The following is a 13,937-nucleotide window of genomic DNA, read 5'->3' on the forward strand; positions in this document are numbered from 1 at the left end:
GTTGTGGGGGGCTTTCTGGCTTTCTTCGCTAATCCTGCTAGCTCGACCTTACGGCATGTTCTTCTCATCAAAATCTATCCACCCACAGACAAGACAAGGCTGCAGCCCTGCTCAAGCGAGGAATCTGAACAACGTCATTCGTGTGCATTCATGTATGTACCAACCCATCGTCATCACTAGGTGTGATACACTGATACCACGGTAGCCTCCCCCCACCCAAGGCCATGTCCTATCTTCTAGATTGGGATCGTCTACAGAGATGCTAGCGTCCCATTTCCGAGGCCCGTATGCAACAGGCCTCTATGCCGAAGTTTAGTTGAGCAAATTGGGTGTTAAAGAAACCGCCCCACCGCCTCAACGCCTTTCAGCCTACAATCAGCCGAATATCTTGGGGAATTCGCCTGACCGAGTACTCTAGGCGTCGAAATCAGCCGCCAAAGACTTCGAAGGCGGCGCACCACCACAACGACCCGTCGCTGCATGAGAACAACCGGAATGTCACCTCGACTCGCTTGGTAGGCAATAGAAGGTATCATGGAAGCTGTGGACCTTCGATGACACTGTTGCTCGACACACAGTAATCCGACCCACTGCGAGAATCCTCGCCGAATGTCACTTGCATCACCACTACAGATGCACTAGGTATCTATCTCTGCCACTAATGAGACAACCAATCCTCTTCCAGGGCCAATCCTGCAGGCTTCGATGCTTGGAAGTGTCTGAGATCAACATAGCGGTCGATCGGTACCACGAAATCCTCATAGAGGCTGTGGAGCAACCATCGGCCAATGTTCCTCTGCCGAATATCAAGGGGAGGCTCCGACGATTGTAATTGTACGAATATTCAAAATTTGTGTCAGTCAAAACGAATTTTCTAAATTACTTGCGAAGACCTTTCAATGGCGACGAAAACTTGACGAGGCTCAAGATCAAAGCAGCAGGAGCCTCGAGCTTTTCGGGAAGGGACAGTTGCTGTCTTGAAACCTAGCTTGCTATCACACTCGATCCAACACACATCATACATGGCGAGGCTAACCTCTGCTTTACTTCTTGACCAGTATTGTGATCGCTTACTTCCTTTTGTCTTCTTCCATTCCGGCCATGATCCATTTGGTGTGACTGGTTTCCCGCCCTATCAGTGTATTGTCCTATCATTTCGAATCAACAGAGCTTGGGAGGACGGATACTTACTGCTTTGCGTATTCGTCAAGCTTGTCCTTCTCCTTAAGTTTGGCTTTGATGTCCAGAGGTTTGGGGACATCAGCACCTTTCTTGACCCCGGGTCGGGAATACATCATTTCCTCCCACTTCTTCAATGTTGGAAACTCATCAATGTCAATACCCGCCCAACCGGCCCATATGACCCAGCCAATGGTGGTGATGTCAGCAGTTGAGATGTGGTCACCGACGATGAACCCAGACTTGGAGGACTGGAGATGTTTATCCAGGACACCGTAAAGCCGTCTCGTCTCGTTCACATATCTGTCCATGCCATATTTGATCCTCTCTGGGGCATAACGGACAAAATGATTGGCCTGCCCTTGCATTGGTCCCAAGCCAGCGTTCTGAAAAAACAGCCAGTTATTGACTTCATAATGCTCCCTCGAGCCTTGAGGGTAGCTGATCTTGTGCTCAGGGTCATACTGCTCGACCAGATATTGAAAAATACTGCCAGATTCAAAAAGGCGAATAGTTTTTCCATCGGAGAACGTGTCGGTGATGGCCGGAATGCGGCCATTGGGGTTAATGTCGAGAAACCACTGTTCTTTTTGTTTGCCGGTCGATATGTCTATGTGCTCAGCCGTGTACGGTATCCCTAATTCTTCAAGAGCAATGGAGATTTTAATGCCATTTGGAGTCGCGTCAGTGTAGAGAGTGATGTTGGGACGCTGTGAATTGGACATCTTTGAGGTAGTACTGAGATGCTGTACCTGCTGGGTGAGACGGTTGGATATGTGATGGACACTTCGTCTCGCAACTGCCGTTCATACCAGGAGTATGATCATGCTACTGGGAGAAAACATTGCTGGGAGTACCTCTCACTTGTCGTTACATCATACCCACCGGATCTCCCGAACAGGAAGGTACGGAGTTGAAGATTTAATCAACGTCATACCAACCCTGCTCTTACTCTGGACTTAGAAATTGAAATTGTCGACTTCAGCAGCAGGCAACACCTAAGTTTACTTGGACATAACACCTCTCTCAATGACACTAACCAAGAACTGTAGCCTCAATACGAACTTCCCCGACGTATCGAAAATAGTAACCATGTACACGACAGAAGTCCTCTGGCACGTGATTACGGCTAGTATCTATCACGTGGTTCAAACAGGAGAAAGTGCCGGGTTGCCGTCACCGCCAAAGAAACCTTTTGATGTGGTCGGGAACGATCTTAGCCGCTGAAGTTCCTGCTGACCGCATCAACGAAGCCTTTGGGCTCTTACGTGGGAACATCATCCTCGAGCTTTTCGAAGAAGCCTGATCAGCAAATCCTTGATCTCAAGAGACATGCATGTGTAAAACCTCGCTTTCCTCCCTCCCATCTTAAAAAGTTAAGCGAGAGACATGGCTGCGAATATTGAGAGTATCACTCCCTCTTCCTCCCGCGCCCCTGCTGCAGCGACAAGACGCCGGTCGTCCTCTCACTCTACTCAGAAGAAGCCATGGCAGCATTCCGGACGACCATCCTTCCACTCGAGTCATTCTCGGCCGACGCCAGAAGAAATCCAGCACCTGTCGCATCAAGTCAGCCATCAAACAACGCTATCGTCACATAAACGTGTTCCGAAATGGTACAAGATTCGTTGGTTCAAAGGGATGATTGATGATGTTAAGAGACGAGCACCCTTCTACTGGAGCGATTGGCGAGATGCCTGGGATTATAGGGTAGTTCCAGCAACAGTATATATGTATTTCGCAAAGTATGCCATTCCATATTGTTTCAACCTAAGAATGAAACACACAACTCCCTCTCAATAGCCGCCAATGCGCTGGGCGCGGTTCGTGACCCCTCCATCAAACACACAGTTCTGACTCGTTCGATAGCATCCTCCCTGCCCTGGCCTTCTCGCTTGATATGTTCACCAAAACACACAACTCCTTCGGTGTTAACGAGGTCCTCCTAGCTTCTGTTCTAGGCTGCGTGGTATTTTCGCTCCTTGCAGCACAGCCGCTTGTCATAGTTGGTGTCACCGGACCAATCACAGTTTTCTCATACACTGTATATGACATTGTCGTCCCAAAGGGAACCAACTACTTCGCTTTCATGGCTTGGGTCGGCATATGGTCTCTGATCATGCATTGGCTCCTTGCCATCACCAATAGTTGCAATAGCCTGACCTACGTCACGAGGTTCAGCTGTGACACATTTGGATTCTACGTGGCCTTCATTTACTTGCAAAAGGGGATCCAAGTTTTGACGCGGCAATGGGAGTTGGCCGGAAGTGAAAGCGCATATCTCTCTGTTATGGTCAGTTTGCTAGTGCTAGGGTTTGCTTATGGTTGTGGCATTCTGGGCGAAAGCAACCTTCTCCAACGACATGTGAGAAAGTTCATCGAGGATTACGGCACCCCATTGACAATCGTATTTTTCACCGGATTTGTTCATTTCGGGCACATGAAAGATGTACATGTTGAGACGCTCCCAACCAGTAAGGCATTCTTCCCGACCGCTGACCGGGGCTGGTTTGTCCATTTTTGGGACATTGGAGTGGGTGATATTTTCCTCGCCATTCCATTTGCCGTACTATTGACCATTCTGTTCTGGTTCGACCACAATGGTAAGATCTATCCGATCATCGAGAGGGTGCTCGTCTTGTTTGCTGACATGCCCAGTCTCGTCCCTCATCGCTCAAGGATCCGAGTTTCCTCTTCGTAAGCCACCAGGCTTTCACTGGGACATCTTTCTTCTCGGATTGACCACCGGTATTGCTGGTCTTCTGGGCATCCCTTTCCCCAATGGCCTGATTCCCCAAGCACCATTCCACACAAATTCGCTTTGCGTGACCCGGCAGGTCGCCGACGAGAAAGCGAAAGGCGGCGTCATCCGGGTCACTGACCACGTAGTGGAACAGCGAGTTAGCAATCTGGCGCAAGGCCTCCTCTTCGTCGTTACCATGACAGGCCCACTTCTGGTGGTCCTCCATCTAATTCCACAAGGCGTCCTCGCCGGACTCTTCTTCGTCATGGGCATGCAAGCACTCGTAGGCAACGGTGTCACTCAGAAGATGCTCTTCCTCGCCCGCGACCGTGAACTCACAGACGCACTGGACCCTTTAGCGCGGCTAGAACGCAGGTCTTCGATCTGGGCATTTGTGGGCCTGGAGCTGATAGGGTTTGGCGCGACGTTTGCAATCTCCCAGACCATCGCCGCCATCGGGTTTCCCGTCATCATTTTCCTTCTCATCCCGCTCCGCACCTGGCTGATGCCCAAATGGTTCCGCGATGAGGAATTGAGAGCCCTCGACGCACCCACCGCCGGCCCCTTTGTGATGGAGAGCGTCGGCGGCGCCTACGGTGAGAGCGGATCCAGTACCCCGGATCCAAGCACGCCGGACGAAGCCGCCGTGGTCGAGGACACCCTGGAGAGAGGCGAGAGCTATGAGCTCCATAGCAAACACGACGCCGCAGGTGTCGTCCTTTCAAGGAGGATCAGCCACAGCGAGTTACAGAGGCCGGAGACGGGAATGCGCAGGAGAAGTCGCACTTCGTTGAACAGACGCGAGTGAAGTCCGTTGCTGATACACCGGCTGCATTAGAAACCATTTCGCAATCAACATGTGGTTTTATGGATAACGTAGGCTAGGACACCCTCAACTTCTCCGTGAGGGCCATATACGGATTTGTGCAACGCGATCTGGTGGCGAGGGCACATTCATGGCATACGACAGGGTACCACTCTACCACTCGAATGTGTCCACACATACGATCCAGCAGGAAATGACAGAACAACGGAAAGCCTAACGGCAAAGAATAGAAGGGCCACTGGCCAGATCATTTACTGATGTTCGATGCAGGACTACTTAACTACTGCAGTTCAATTCTTCACGCCCCAACTCTCACAAATTAATGGGAATCAGAGGGGCCTCTAATTAGAAAGACGAACCAGGGCTGCCGGCGGAGTAGGATCTGAATTTCGACATACTCACACGCAGAGTGCAGCATACGTGTTGGCATATGGTATGACACGTGGTTTGAATGGTCGATTTTGGTTGGGGATTGATCCATTGATCGATGTGGTTTGCGTGATCTCTTCTGCAGAATTTCTTGGGGCTAGGGAAAATCGGGGCCGCGGTACACGATGTGCCATACACATATAATCATTAGAAGAGGCCTGGGGTGTGGCCCCTGGGTACCAATATACAAGGAGGTGAAGGACCCCCGATATTTATCTTATACATGTTCTTCTCCAATGTGCTGAGCAAAGAAGGACAACTCAATGTTGCCCGCAGTCAATCGGGACGACATTTCGGTCGAAATCAGCATACCAAAAAAGCCCAACGAGAGAAGAAGAAATATACGATTGTCTGTTTCTGAGAGTGAGCTATTTTGGTTCCATGGCTCTGATAAATATGATGTCTGAAACTCAGTCAGAGGGACACTCCTGCTTAGGTTGTGCGAGCTCTCGCAGCCCCATCGCAGCAAAATGACAAGGAAGAACCAGTAGATCTGTCGGAAACAATGGTGTTTGATTAACACCAGGATCGCCACTGGCGAGAATGACGTTTCGTATCCCGTTCAGCTACGTACGCTCTTGGTGACTCCAAGGCTTGAAGTCAAGCGGGGGGGGGGGGGGGCCCCGTGCCTGTCGAAGTATACTGAGATATCCACTGGCCTCATCCATCGTTGCGCGGTAGTGCTTGCCGGGACCCGACCTTCGTAATTCTGCACCTTCACTAAGGCTGTAAGATGTGGGGACTCAAAGGGTTGGACTCGGCAAACGTCCGAGTTCCGTCGTTAACACCTTTCTCATCTGTGGAGTGATATCAGGATGATAGTTAGGAAGAAGACTTTTCCACCCCTCTCACAAACCAGCCTCTTTGCCAATGCCGGGTTTCCTGGCCTCGAGAATCTTCATGGTTTGCTCAAAGACTTTAACCTGGGCCTTCTTTCCCATGTCGGTGGGGATCCAGGCGGCCACAGGCTGGTTGTGGCCGTCGCACATGAACTCACCATGGCTTGATTGACCAGCGATGGCGCCGTGCACCAGCGTTCGGGACCCAACCTCTGTGCTTCTCGCGAATGCGGAACGGAACAAGAACAGGATCACTCGGAGTGGAAGAGGATTGTTCCGATCAAGCTCAGACCAGCAGAGACCAGGATTGACGAGGTCAATGACCACCGACTTGTCGTCGCCCAAGCGGGACACCAGCTCACGTATGAAAAGGACCTCCAGTGCCTTGCTGATGTTGTACCTGTCGTTCTGGTCAAATGTACTCTTGTCGTTCAATTTCGCGTAAAGATCCGGTGCATTGAGTTCTCGCATTTTGGTGAGATAGTGGACGTCGGACGAGACGATCTCGAGATGTGGAAGTGACTCGGGAAACTTGTGTTTGGTCTCCTTCAGCTTTGGCAGGAGCGCCATTGCAAGGAGCAAGGTGTTGAGAACATTGACCTGGATGACCTCCTCGAAACCCTCGGATGTTCTGAAGCCGTTGATGACGACGCCCGCGTTTTCAATCACAACGTCGAGTCGCGGGAGCGACTTGGCTTTCTCTGCGAAGGCGAGGGTCGAAGCTGTGCTCGTGAGATCCAAGGGCCAGACTTCGACGGCTCCTGATCCGTCCGAACGGTGCTTGACGGTTCCCACGATGTTTTCTTTGGCGGCTTCACCTTTCTTGACTGTGCGGACTGCCAGGATCACTTTGGCGGCATCCAGGCGGTAGACATGGCGAGCTGCCTCAAGACCGAGTCCAACGTTGGAGCCAGTGACGACGACGGTCTGGTTGGCGAAGGACTTTGTGGGATACGTCGGCGTTCCGAAGAATTGTGAATGGAAGAATTGACGGATGATGGCACCATAGGGCGGGTTGATGACGAACTCTTCGGACATGCTCTCTTGCTTTCTTGCTTTCAACGGATGCGAGGTACAACAAAGCAAAGGATGATGATTGAGTGGTGGGGACTTGACGGGGTTATTCTTCACTTTATTTAGTTGGTCTGTGCATGGAGGCTGGAACAGGAAAACGAGGTCGTTGTACGCTCTAACCTTGGAAGGCTAAGTATCGCACGCCTTGGACTTGTTTGGTATCTATGCTATCAACACTTTGCGTGGAAAAAACACCTAGGCAGCTAGCGATATTTCTACCAATTATGGTGGAGGCACCAAGCATTCAGGCAGAAGCACTGCTTGATCATCCTTCACCAGGTCTAGAGAGCTTAGAGAATCAACCACACGTTCGACGTTGAATGATTTAGGCTTCAAGAATCCCACGAGTCCCTGGATTCGGCCGATACGGCTTAATTAATTAGATTTCGCCCGTCAATCGGATGGGTGCCGAGTTCGGTATAGAGCCTTGGCAACTAGGATTATCTAATACAGACGACCGAGGTAGAGCCGCGGCGACAAGCCGGGAGCCAGGAGCCAAGAGTTGGCTCTTCGGCATAGTTGCCATTCTTGTTGTTGAAGGCTCTCCGACTTCTTGCTAGAACTTGCACTTCCCTACTCGTCCATCCCCTCAAGCTTGGCTACCATTTACGTTTTACACATTTTCCGGTGACATTATGCTGTTGTATGAATTGATCACTTATCCCAATCCTAATGGAGTATGGACTCCGTCGAGATCGAGTGTCTCGGACTCTGGCGGCATCAGCGCTGATCAAGTTACCCAACTGAATATAGCTGGCATGGTTGTGTGCACACGCACACTCACAGCCGGTACATACGCTCTCAAAGGGAAAGGTTTTGAGCACTGTATACTGTACTAGTATTACACTTTCCTGGAGTTCTAAAGGGTGCGTTGGGAGGAATGATGATCAATCATGCCCCCATCTTCGTACCTGAATTTGCCTGTCCGTGGAAGTCGAAAGATGGCCCGACTACGTCTCTCATCTTCCTCATGGCTAAAACGGCAATTCTCCCTTACAGGTTGCTTACCTTGGTCCGGTCTGTGAATTGTGGTCTTCACAACTGTCCTGGGACCAGCTACTCCTCACATACTTGCGCACTGCGTGGTGGTTCCATACCGTGTAGCACCCTCTTGGTCCAGACATGCTGTGCTGCACCAACGTCGACCTTGGTACCACGAGGGTCCATGCAGAATGCCTGGGCTTCATTCCATGGACACTCACAGTAACAGCAGACGTTGAGTGCCGAGTGAAGCCGGTCTTGGTCAGCTTTGACGAGTGATGCGGCACCAGGGAGGGCTCCCGTTGCCGTTCACCCGATGTCGATGGAGGCGGTCAGATGGTATGAGAACGCACTGAATGTTGCTTATCTCAATGGCACTCCAGGGCGAGCGTTGTTGCTGTCTCACCCTTAACCCTCTGGGTTTTTCTATCACGCTAAAGTATTCAAGGCTTATCTCAGCCTCTATTTCGAGTATGATATACATTTCATATCGTAGGTAACGCCGGCGCTATCTACTGTATCGAGGACACTGTATTGAGGATCGCATATGGGTTGTCTCACTGCGAAGAGCGCCTTGATCATCTATTTTTCCCATTTCGCTGATTTCCCTTCGCCGCCTCGGATCACCTCCGTCTTAGCGCTTGATGTGAAGCATTATATTGACCCGGCGCTCGCTCATTGCCTGTACGGCATGAGCCAGGTCTATGAAGCCAACGCAAATCTGCTACCTCAGGTATGCGAGAAATCTGCCTTTTACGAAACCCAGCACAGCAGGATTTTTGCTGCCATGATACCAAACTCGGTGTGCTTATCTCGCAGTCGAATCCTCGTCTACAAACAGCTATGACCTATCTCATATGAGTGAGTCCCGAAGCCTCTTGAAGTTTCCTCCTCACTTTCTGCGCAGATTAAGGATAGTGTTTACACTTTGGCAGGAAGTTCGCACGGCTGTCTTCGATGGCGCAGATTGCATGGCCCTTATTCTCACCGGCTCTGAAGTTTTGGAAGCATATTTTTATGGCCTTCGAAAGTGGCTGTCTAAAGCATACCAGCACTGTACAGCCCTCCTTCGGTGGCACAGAATACACTATGTGGCATGATGAGTGAACCATTCCGGGGCTTCTTCTCTGTTTCCCCCCCCCCCCCCCCTCTTCGAGCAGACAACGTCTAGATTAAAGACACGCCACAAGTAGCTACGCGGGGCCGTGCGTCTGGCTCGATCTGAGGAGGCATCTGACATCTCCGACCATAGAAGCTGAACGGGAGCTCGCATGGAGAATGATCGGAAGCAAAGTCTGTATTGCAACGGGCGAAGCACTCATGACGGAACAGCCAGGTTGTTTTCGCCTCACCTTTGCTGTACATGAAGATGAAGATGAACTGAAGCTCGGAAATTCTCAGTAACCTATGACCTGGATTACGCCGGAAATCGCACGTGTGCCGGCTAATTTTGAAGTTTCCAGGATCATGGCTTCTCTTCCAAAAACAAAACGCGATGTTCACGACCAGAATGTTACACCGCGACTTGGAGATGACTGCAGGTCAAGATCGGATCGAGTCATGCATAGATGAGTCCAGGGCAAGAGTGTATCGGATGGTGGCTAGGGTTAGGCCGGACCTTCTGGAAAGAAACTTGAAGTGACGAGATGGCCGCGATAGGACACGATGAATTTACACATGGCCCGACATCTTATGGCCAGCATTTCAGTCCTGGAGCAGAATACTCTCCGGTGTCGATCGAGCTGGAATCAAGGAGAATACTCCTGCATTGGCCCTGTGATGAATGGATGTGCTCGAGGACGACTGGAGGTTAACTGTCTTCAAAAATTAATGCCACTCACAACAGTGTCGAAAGCCTCGGGCAGGTCATAGCAGACCACCCGAATAAGTCAATTTCCCCCATAATAAATCCCAATCTTCTATAAGCACCCCTTCCTTATGGAGCCTCGCTCGCCTCGCTGGCTACGGATAGCTGTTCGTTGAGCACGCAAGTGATGTCACCTCCTCAACCTCGGGAAGCAGCCGAGGGGGACCGAGGGGCGGGCAACTAGTGGCCACTGACCACTGACCACTGACCACCAAACTCCACACGAGATACGCCGTTAGCTTAGCGTTTTTGCATGTTGAATTGCTTGAGTTGCGTCCTGCTTGACTGCATCATCGTCACTATTCCGGTGTCGATGACCCGCAGTATCGCCAACACCTTGAATTCCATCGCCCATCCCAAGTCCACCATGGCGAGCAAAGCTCAAGCATTCCAGCAAGCCTGCCGCCTCCAAAATCGCACCCACACAGGTGGACGACAGCTGTTGCGCACGACTCACTTCCACCAGCACCAAATCCTACCGAATAGCACGCGAGCAATCTCAACCACCGCTACTACAAAAGGCACCATTCCCCCATCACAAGAAAACGCGCGTCGACAAGCTCCCTCTCGACGGAATGCGCTTCCACAATCCCAACTGCGCCACGCCAGCACCTCCCCTCCGCAAGGGCAGAGCCGAAGGGCCATCACGGTGACCAGCGACGACGGGCGGTACGACTGGTCAGAGCTGAGCCGCGGGGAGAAAGCGGCGCGCTCGACACAGCAGACTTTCAATTTCCTGCTCGTCTCCGGCGGCGCCGTTCTCACTGTAAGTAGAAACTAGAGACCTCCCCAATTCCCCTCAACGAAAGTCACCCTGTTATATATATATATGTGCTAACCGAAACCCTTGCCTGCTTCTCCACAAATAGATCACAGTCTTCTACCTGCTATATACCGAACTCTTCGCACGGGACAGCTCGACGATCCAATTCAACGCGGCGGTGTCGCGCATCAAGGCGAGCCCAGAGTGCCGCGCGCTGCTGGGGCCGTCGCGCCAGATCAAGGCATATGGGGAGCCTACGTCGAACAAATGGGCCCGCGCGAGACCCTTGGCCTACAGTAACCATGTCGACAAGTTTGGCACCACGCATTTCCACATGCATTTCAATGTCGAGGGTCCCAGCGGAGTGGGTGTGGTCAATGTCCAGATGACACGGCCCAAGGATGGGGATGGTGGGCTGGAGTATGAGCTGTTGAGTCTGAACGTCAAGGGCCATGAGACCGTGTTTCTTGAGAATAAAGCTGCAGAGAGGGGCATCAAGGGCAAGGCCTCAAAAATGTTTGGCGTGCAATGGAGATAACTTCCGGGAAAGAGACATATGCGGAATATAAAATGCCCAAGTCGATCCTTGTCATCAGCACACCTACCAGGAGACAGTGAGATCACGAGAGATCCCGGGCTGAGAACGTAGACAAGCGAGCTCCTGGGTCTATTAAGGACTGGTGAAGGGAGTTTGGATTTGATCTACTATGCACGACTGGAGGATCGGCTCCGCCAGTTCAGCCTCGAGAGGTACCACATGGCTGAACCGTCCGAGCATCTAGGTGTTCTCCCGGTTTTGCCTATGCAGGTACCTCCTCGCGCTTGAGAACCTGAATCTTCCCACCCAGGTTACCCACGGTGATAGCAGGTGCAGGTGTGGGTGAGGTCTCGCTCTCCTCCTCGTAACCTTTGACACTTGAGCTACTCTCGTTAGAAAGAGGCTGTCGACGATGACTTGTGATGTCAATTCCCAACACTCCACCAATGTATCCACCTCGTTCTCCAGGGACACTAAACTCTCGGAAAGTGTAACCCCATTCATTCAGCCAATTACGCACACCTTTACCTACCTTGTCCTTCCCATTTTTGCTATGATGTCCAGTCCCAGTGATTGCATAAATAATCCTGCGTCCGCGTTTGGCATGTGTCAGTAGGATAGCCTCGAGATATTCGATCGCTTCTTCTGGGTGTAGACCATGGAGATCAATGTATAATTCTTCGTCGTCATCGGCCGGCATGGTAGAAAGATGTTTATTTCGCTCGTCATACAGAGCTTGTGCAGCTTCTCGATGTGCCTTCCTCATTGCGTCATTCTCTGCCTGCCCTCGAAGAGAAAGAGCTTTGGCAGCCCGAGCATCATTACGATTCCAAGCTTGAGCCGCACTATACTCACATGTCAGTACGAGGAACGCTTCTGTGCATTCGCGGCGCTCACCTTTGTAAAAACTTATTACGGATGCTTCCATGTTTGATGGCTTCTTGTCTGAATTTCAAATATTGTTGATTGGCTCGGGCGCCAGTCTCCAGCCAAGGAATATGCTGGGGTTCTGGGATTTTCCTGGCTGCTGCACTTTCGGAACCACCATACGTTCTTATTCTGCGACCGGCCTCGTTCCTTCGCTGCTGTCCAGGAGCCGGTGACGGTGACATGCGTACTACGTCCGCTAGGAGGGAGGGCGCTTCTTTTTCAAAATTTCCGTGATGCCTGGATCGATGACCGTGATGTTTAGACCCACGCTTCCCACTAAGTGAGCCGAGGGATGGAAAGGCTTCGGGATCATCCATAGATAGAGAAGAGGGTGTTTCAGGACGATTCTGATGTCGAGAATTGGGCCTCGATTGTGGCCGAGAGTTCGGACCAATATTACCAAAGGCACTTCGATTTCTCTGATTGGAAGGTACAAAATTATTTCCAGCGGCTAGTCCAGCTTGAAGCGCACTTCGGACGTTGTTTGAGCCGGATAAACTAGGATATTGATCTTGCTGGTCCTGGAGCTGAAATGGGTGCGACTGAACATTCTCCCCAACACTCAAATGGTTGATTAGGAGAGCCGGGTCATGAGAAAACTGACAAGCATCACCAGCTAGGCAATTTCCATTCGTCCAATACCTAGGTCAAAGAGGTCAATAAGGGCAAGCGGGCAAGGGAAAGAATTACATACTTGCAAAGATAACCACTAGTGTCATGGGCAAAGCGACAGTCTGCACGAAGACAAGAGCCTGAAGCGAGCCAGTACTTGCAAACTATAGGGCTCTTGGCATTACCTGGGGTAGAAGGGCGGACTTGGTTCATGGCCATGGACTTGCCAACAAGAATACCAGCATCGGGATTGGCAACTGCGGTGTATTGAGCATCAGCCGTATCTGTCCCCAGTAGAGAAGCTATGGTAGCTCCCAGATCATACGAGTTCTTGTTGAGGGCGTCCTCGATTTCGTCATCCGTCTTTCTGTCACCCAGAACCGAGCGCAGAATATCATAGGGGCTCATGTCCGGCTGGGGGAGCCATTCGGGAGCAGCTGCACTCAGAGCACCAGCAGCATTGAAAGATGCATTACTGGTATTCTCATCGGCCAAAAGCCAGTCAACATTTTCATGGCCGTAGTCGCCGTAGATGTCTGGGGCGGGACTGGCGTCTGAGAACTCATATGCGTTGAGGCTAGGGCTGTGAGGAATAGGCTGCGCCAAAGCCAGACGAGGTGAAGGACGTGGGGAGGCAAAGGGAGATTGGACAGACTTTTGGCGAGAGAAACTGGGCCGTGAGGCTGGGAAGCCAACTGAAAGAGCAGGGCTAGAAGACAGGGGAGGAGGAGAACCCAAGGGAGTTGGGGCCCGATTTAATTGCCAGGGAGCAGGAGAAGATTTGCGGATGACATTGTGTCGTAAAGGGGTTTCAGTAGATTCGCCACGAGCAGCATTACGGTGCTTCCACAATGCATCGAGAATAGCATTCTCGAGAGCAACGCCAATTAAGGAGGTGTCTTTGCGAAGGATGCCCTCGAGGCGTTCGATCTTGTCTTCTTCTTCTATGGTGGAGTCGTCTAATATAGGGCGACAAAGGTCGTAATGTTCGTCAGAAATCATGGCGGTCGTTAACGTTGAACCAAAGTGATGGTGAGGTGAGCGGGACGGGAGGGTTTTATCTGATGGACGCGGAGGCAGTTGACATGAACGTCTATGGAAGGGGCATAGAACGAGCGACAAGCGCAAGATCGAAATGCTAGACAGGTGATCAAGA

General features: G+C 51.3%; 5 protein-coding genes across 5 annotated transcripts; 2 read left to right on the top strand and 3 right to left on the bottom strand.

Moving 5' to 3' along the window:
- Positions 1-1,187: 1,187 nt before the first annotated feature.
- Positions 1,188-1,904, bottom strand: A1O9_08652 (glutathione S-transferase; the record flags this gene model as incomplete). The annotated part of the gene is made up of 1 exon (XM_013402136.1): positions 1,188-1,904. One exon carries the CDS (start codon positions 1,902-1,904, stop codon positions 1,188-1,190), a length of 717 nt encoding a protein of 238 aa, XP_013257590.1.
- A 664-nt stretch (positions 1,905-2,568) lies between these two features.
- Positions 2,569-4,730, top strand: A1O9_08653 (uncharacterized protein; the record flags this gene model as incomplete). Its single annotated transcript, XM_013402137.1, has 3 exons — positions 2,569-2,924; positions 3,049-3,782; positions 3,838-4,730. The coding sequence occupies 3 exons, from the start codon at positions 2,569-2,571 to the stop codon at positions 4,728-4,730; spliced, it is 1,983 nt and encodes a 660-aa protein (XP_013257591.1).
- Positions 4,731-6,025: 1,295 nt separating this feature from the next.
- On the bottom strand, positions 6,026-7,054 carry A1O9_08654 (uncharacterized protein; the record flags this gene model as incomplete). The annotated part of the gene is made up of 1 exon (XM_013402138.1): positions 6,026-7,054. The coding sequence occupies one exon, from the start codon at positions 7,052-7,054 to the stop codon at positions 6,026-6,028; it is 1,029 nt and encodes a 342-aa protein (XP_013257592.1).
- Positions 7,055-10,305: 3,251 nt separating this feature from the next.
- On the top strand, positions 10,306-11,239 carry A1O9_08655 (uncharacterized protein; the record flags this gene model as incomplete). Its single annotated transcript, XM_013402139.1, has 2 exons — positions 10,306-10,704; positions 10,808-11,239. 2 exons carry the CDS (start codon positions 10,306-10,308, stop codon positions 11,237-11,239), a joined length of 831 nt encoding a protein of 276 aa, XP_013257593.1.
- Positions 11,240-11,501: 262 nt separating this feature from the next.
- A1O9_08656 (uncharacterized protein) lies at positions 11,502-13,783 on the bottom strand (the record flags this gene model as incomplete). Its single annotated transcript, XM_013402140.1, has 3 exons — positions 11,502-12,084; positions 12,137-12,811; positions 12,864-13,783. 3 exons carry the CDS (start codon positions 13,781-13,783, stop codon positions 11,502-11,504), a joined length of 2,178 nt encoding a protein of 725 aa, XP_013257594.1.
- Between the last annotated feature and the right edge of the window lie 154 nt (positions 13,784-13,937).

The sequence above is a fragment of the Exophiala aquamarina genome (genome assembly GCF_000709125.1).
Source record: "Exophiala aquamarina CBS 119918 chromosome Unknown aczIA-supercont1.8, whole genome shotgun sequence".
NCBI classification, from domain to species: domain Eukaryota; kingdom Fungi; phylum Ascomycota; class Eurotiomycetes; order Chaetothyriales; family Herpotrichiellaceae; genus Exophiala; species Exophiala aquamarina.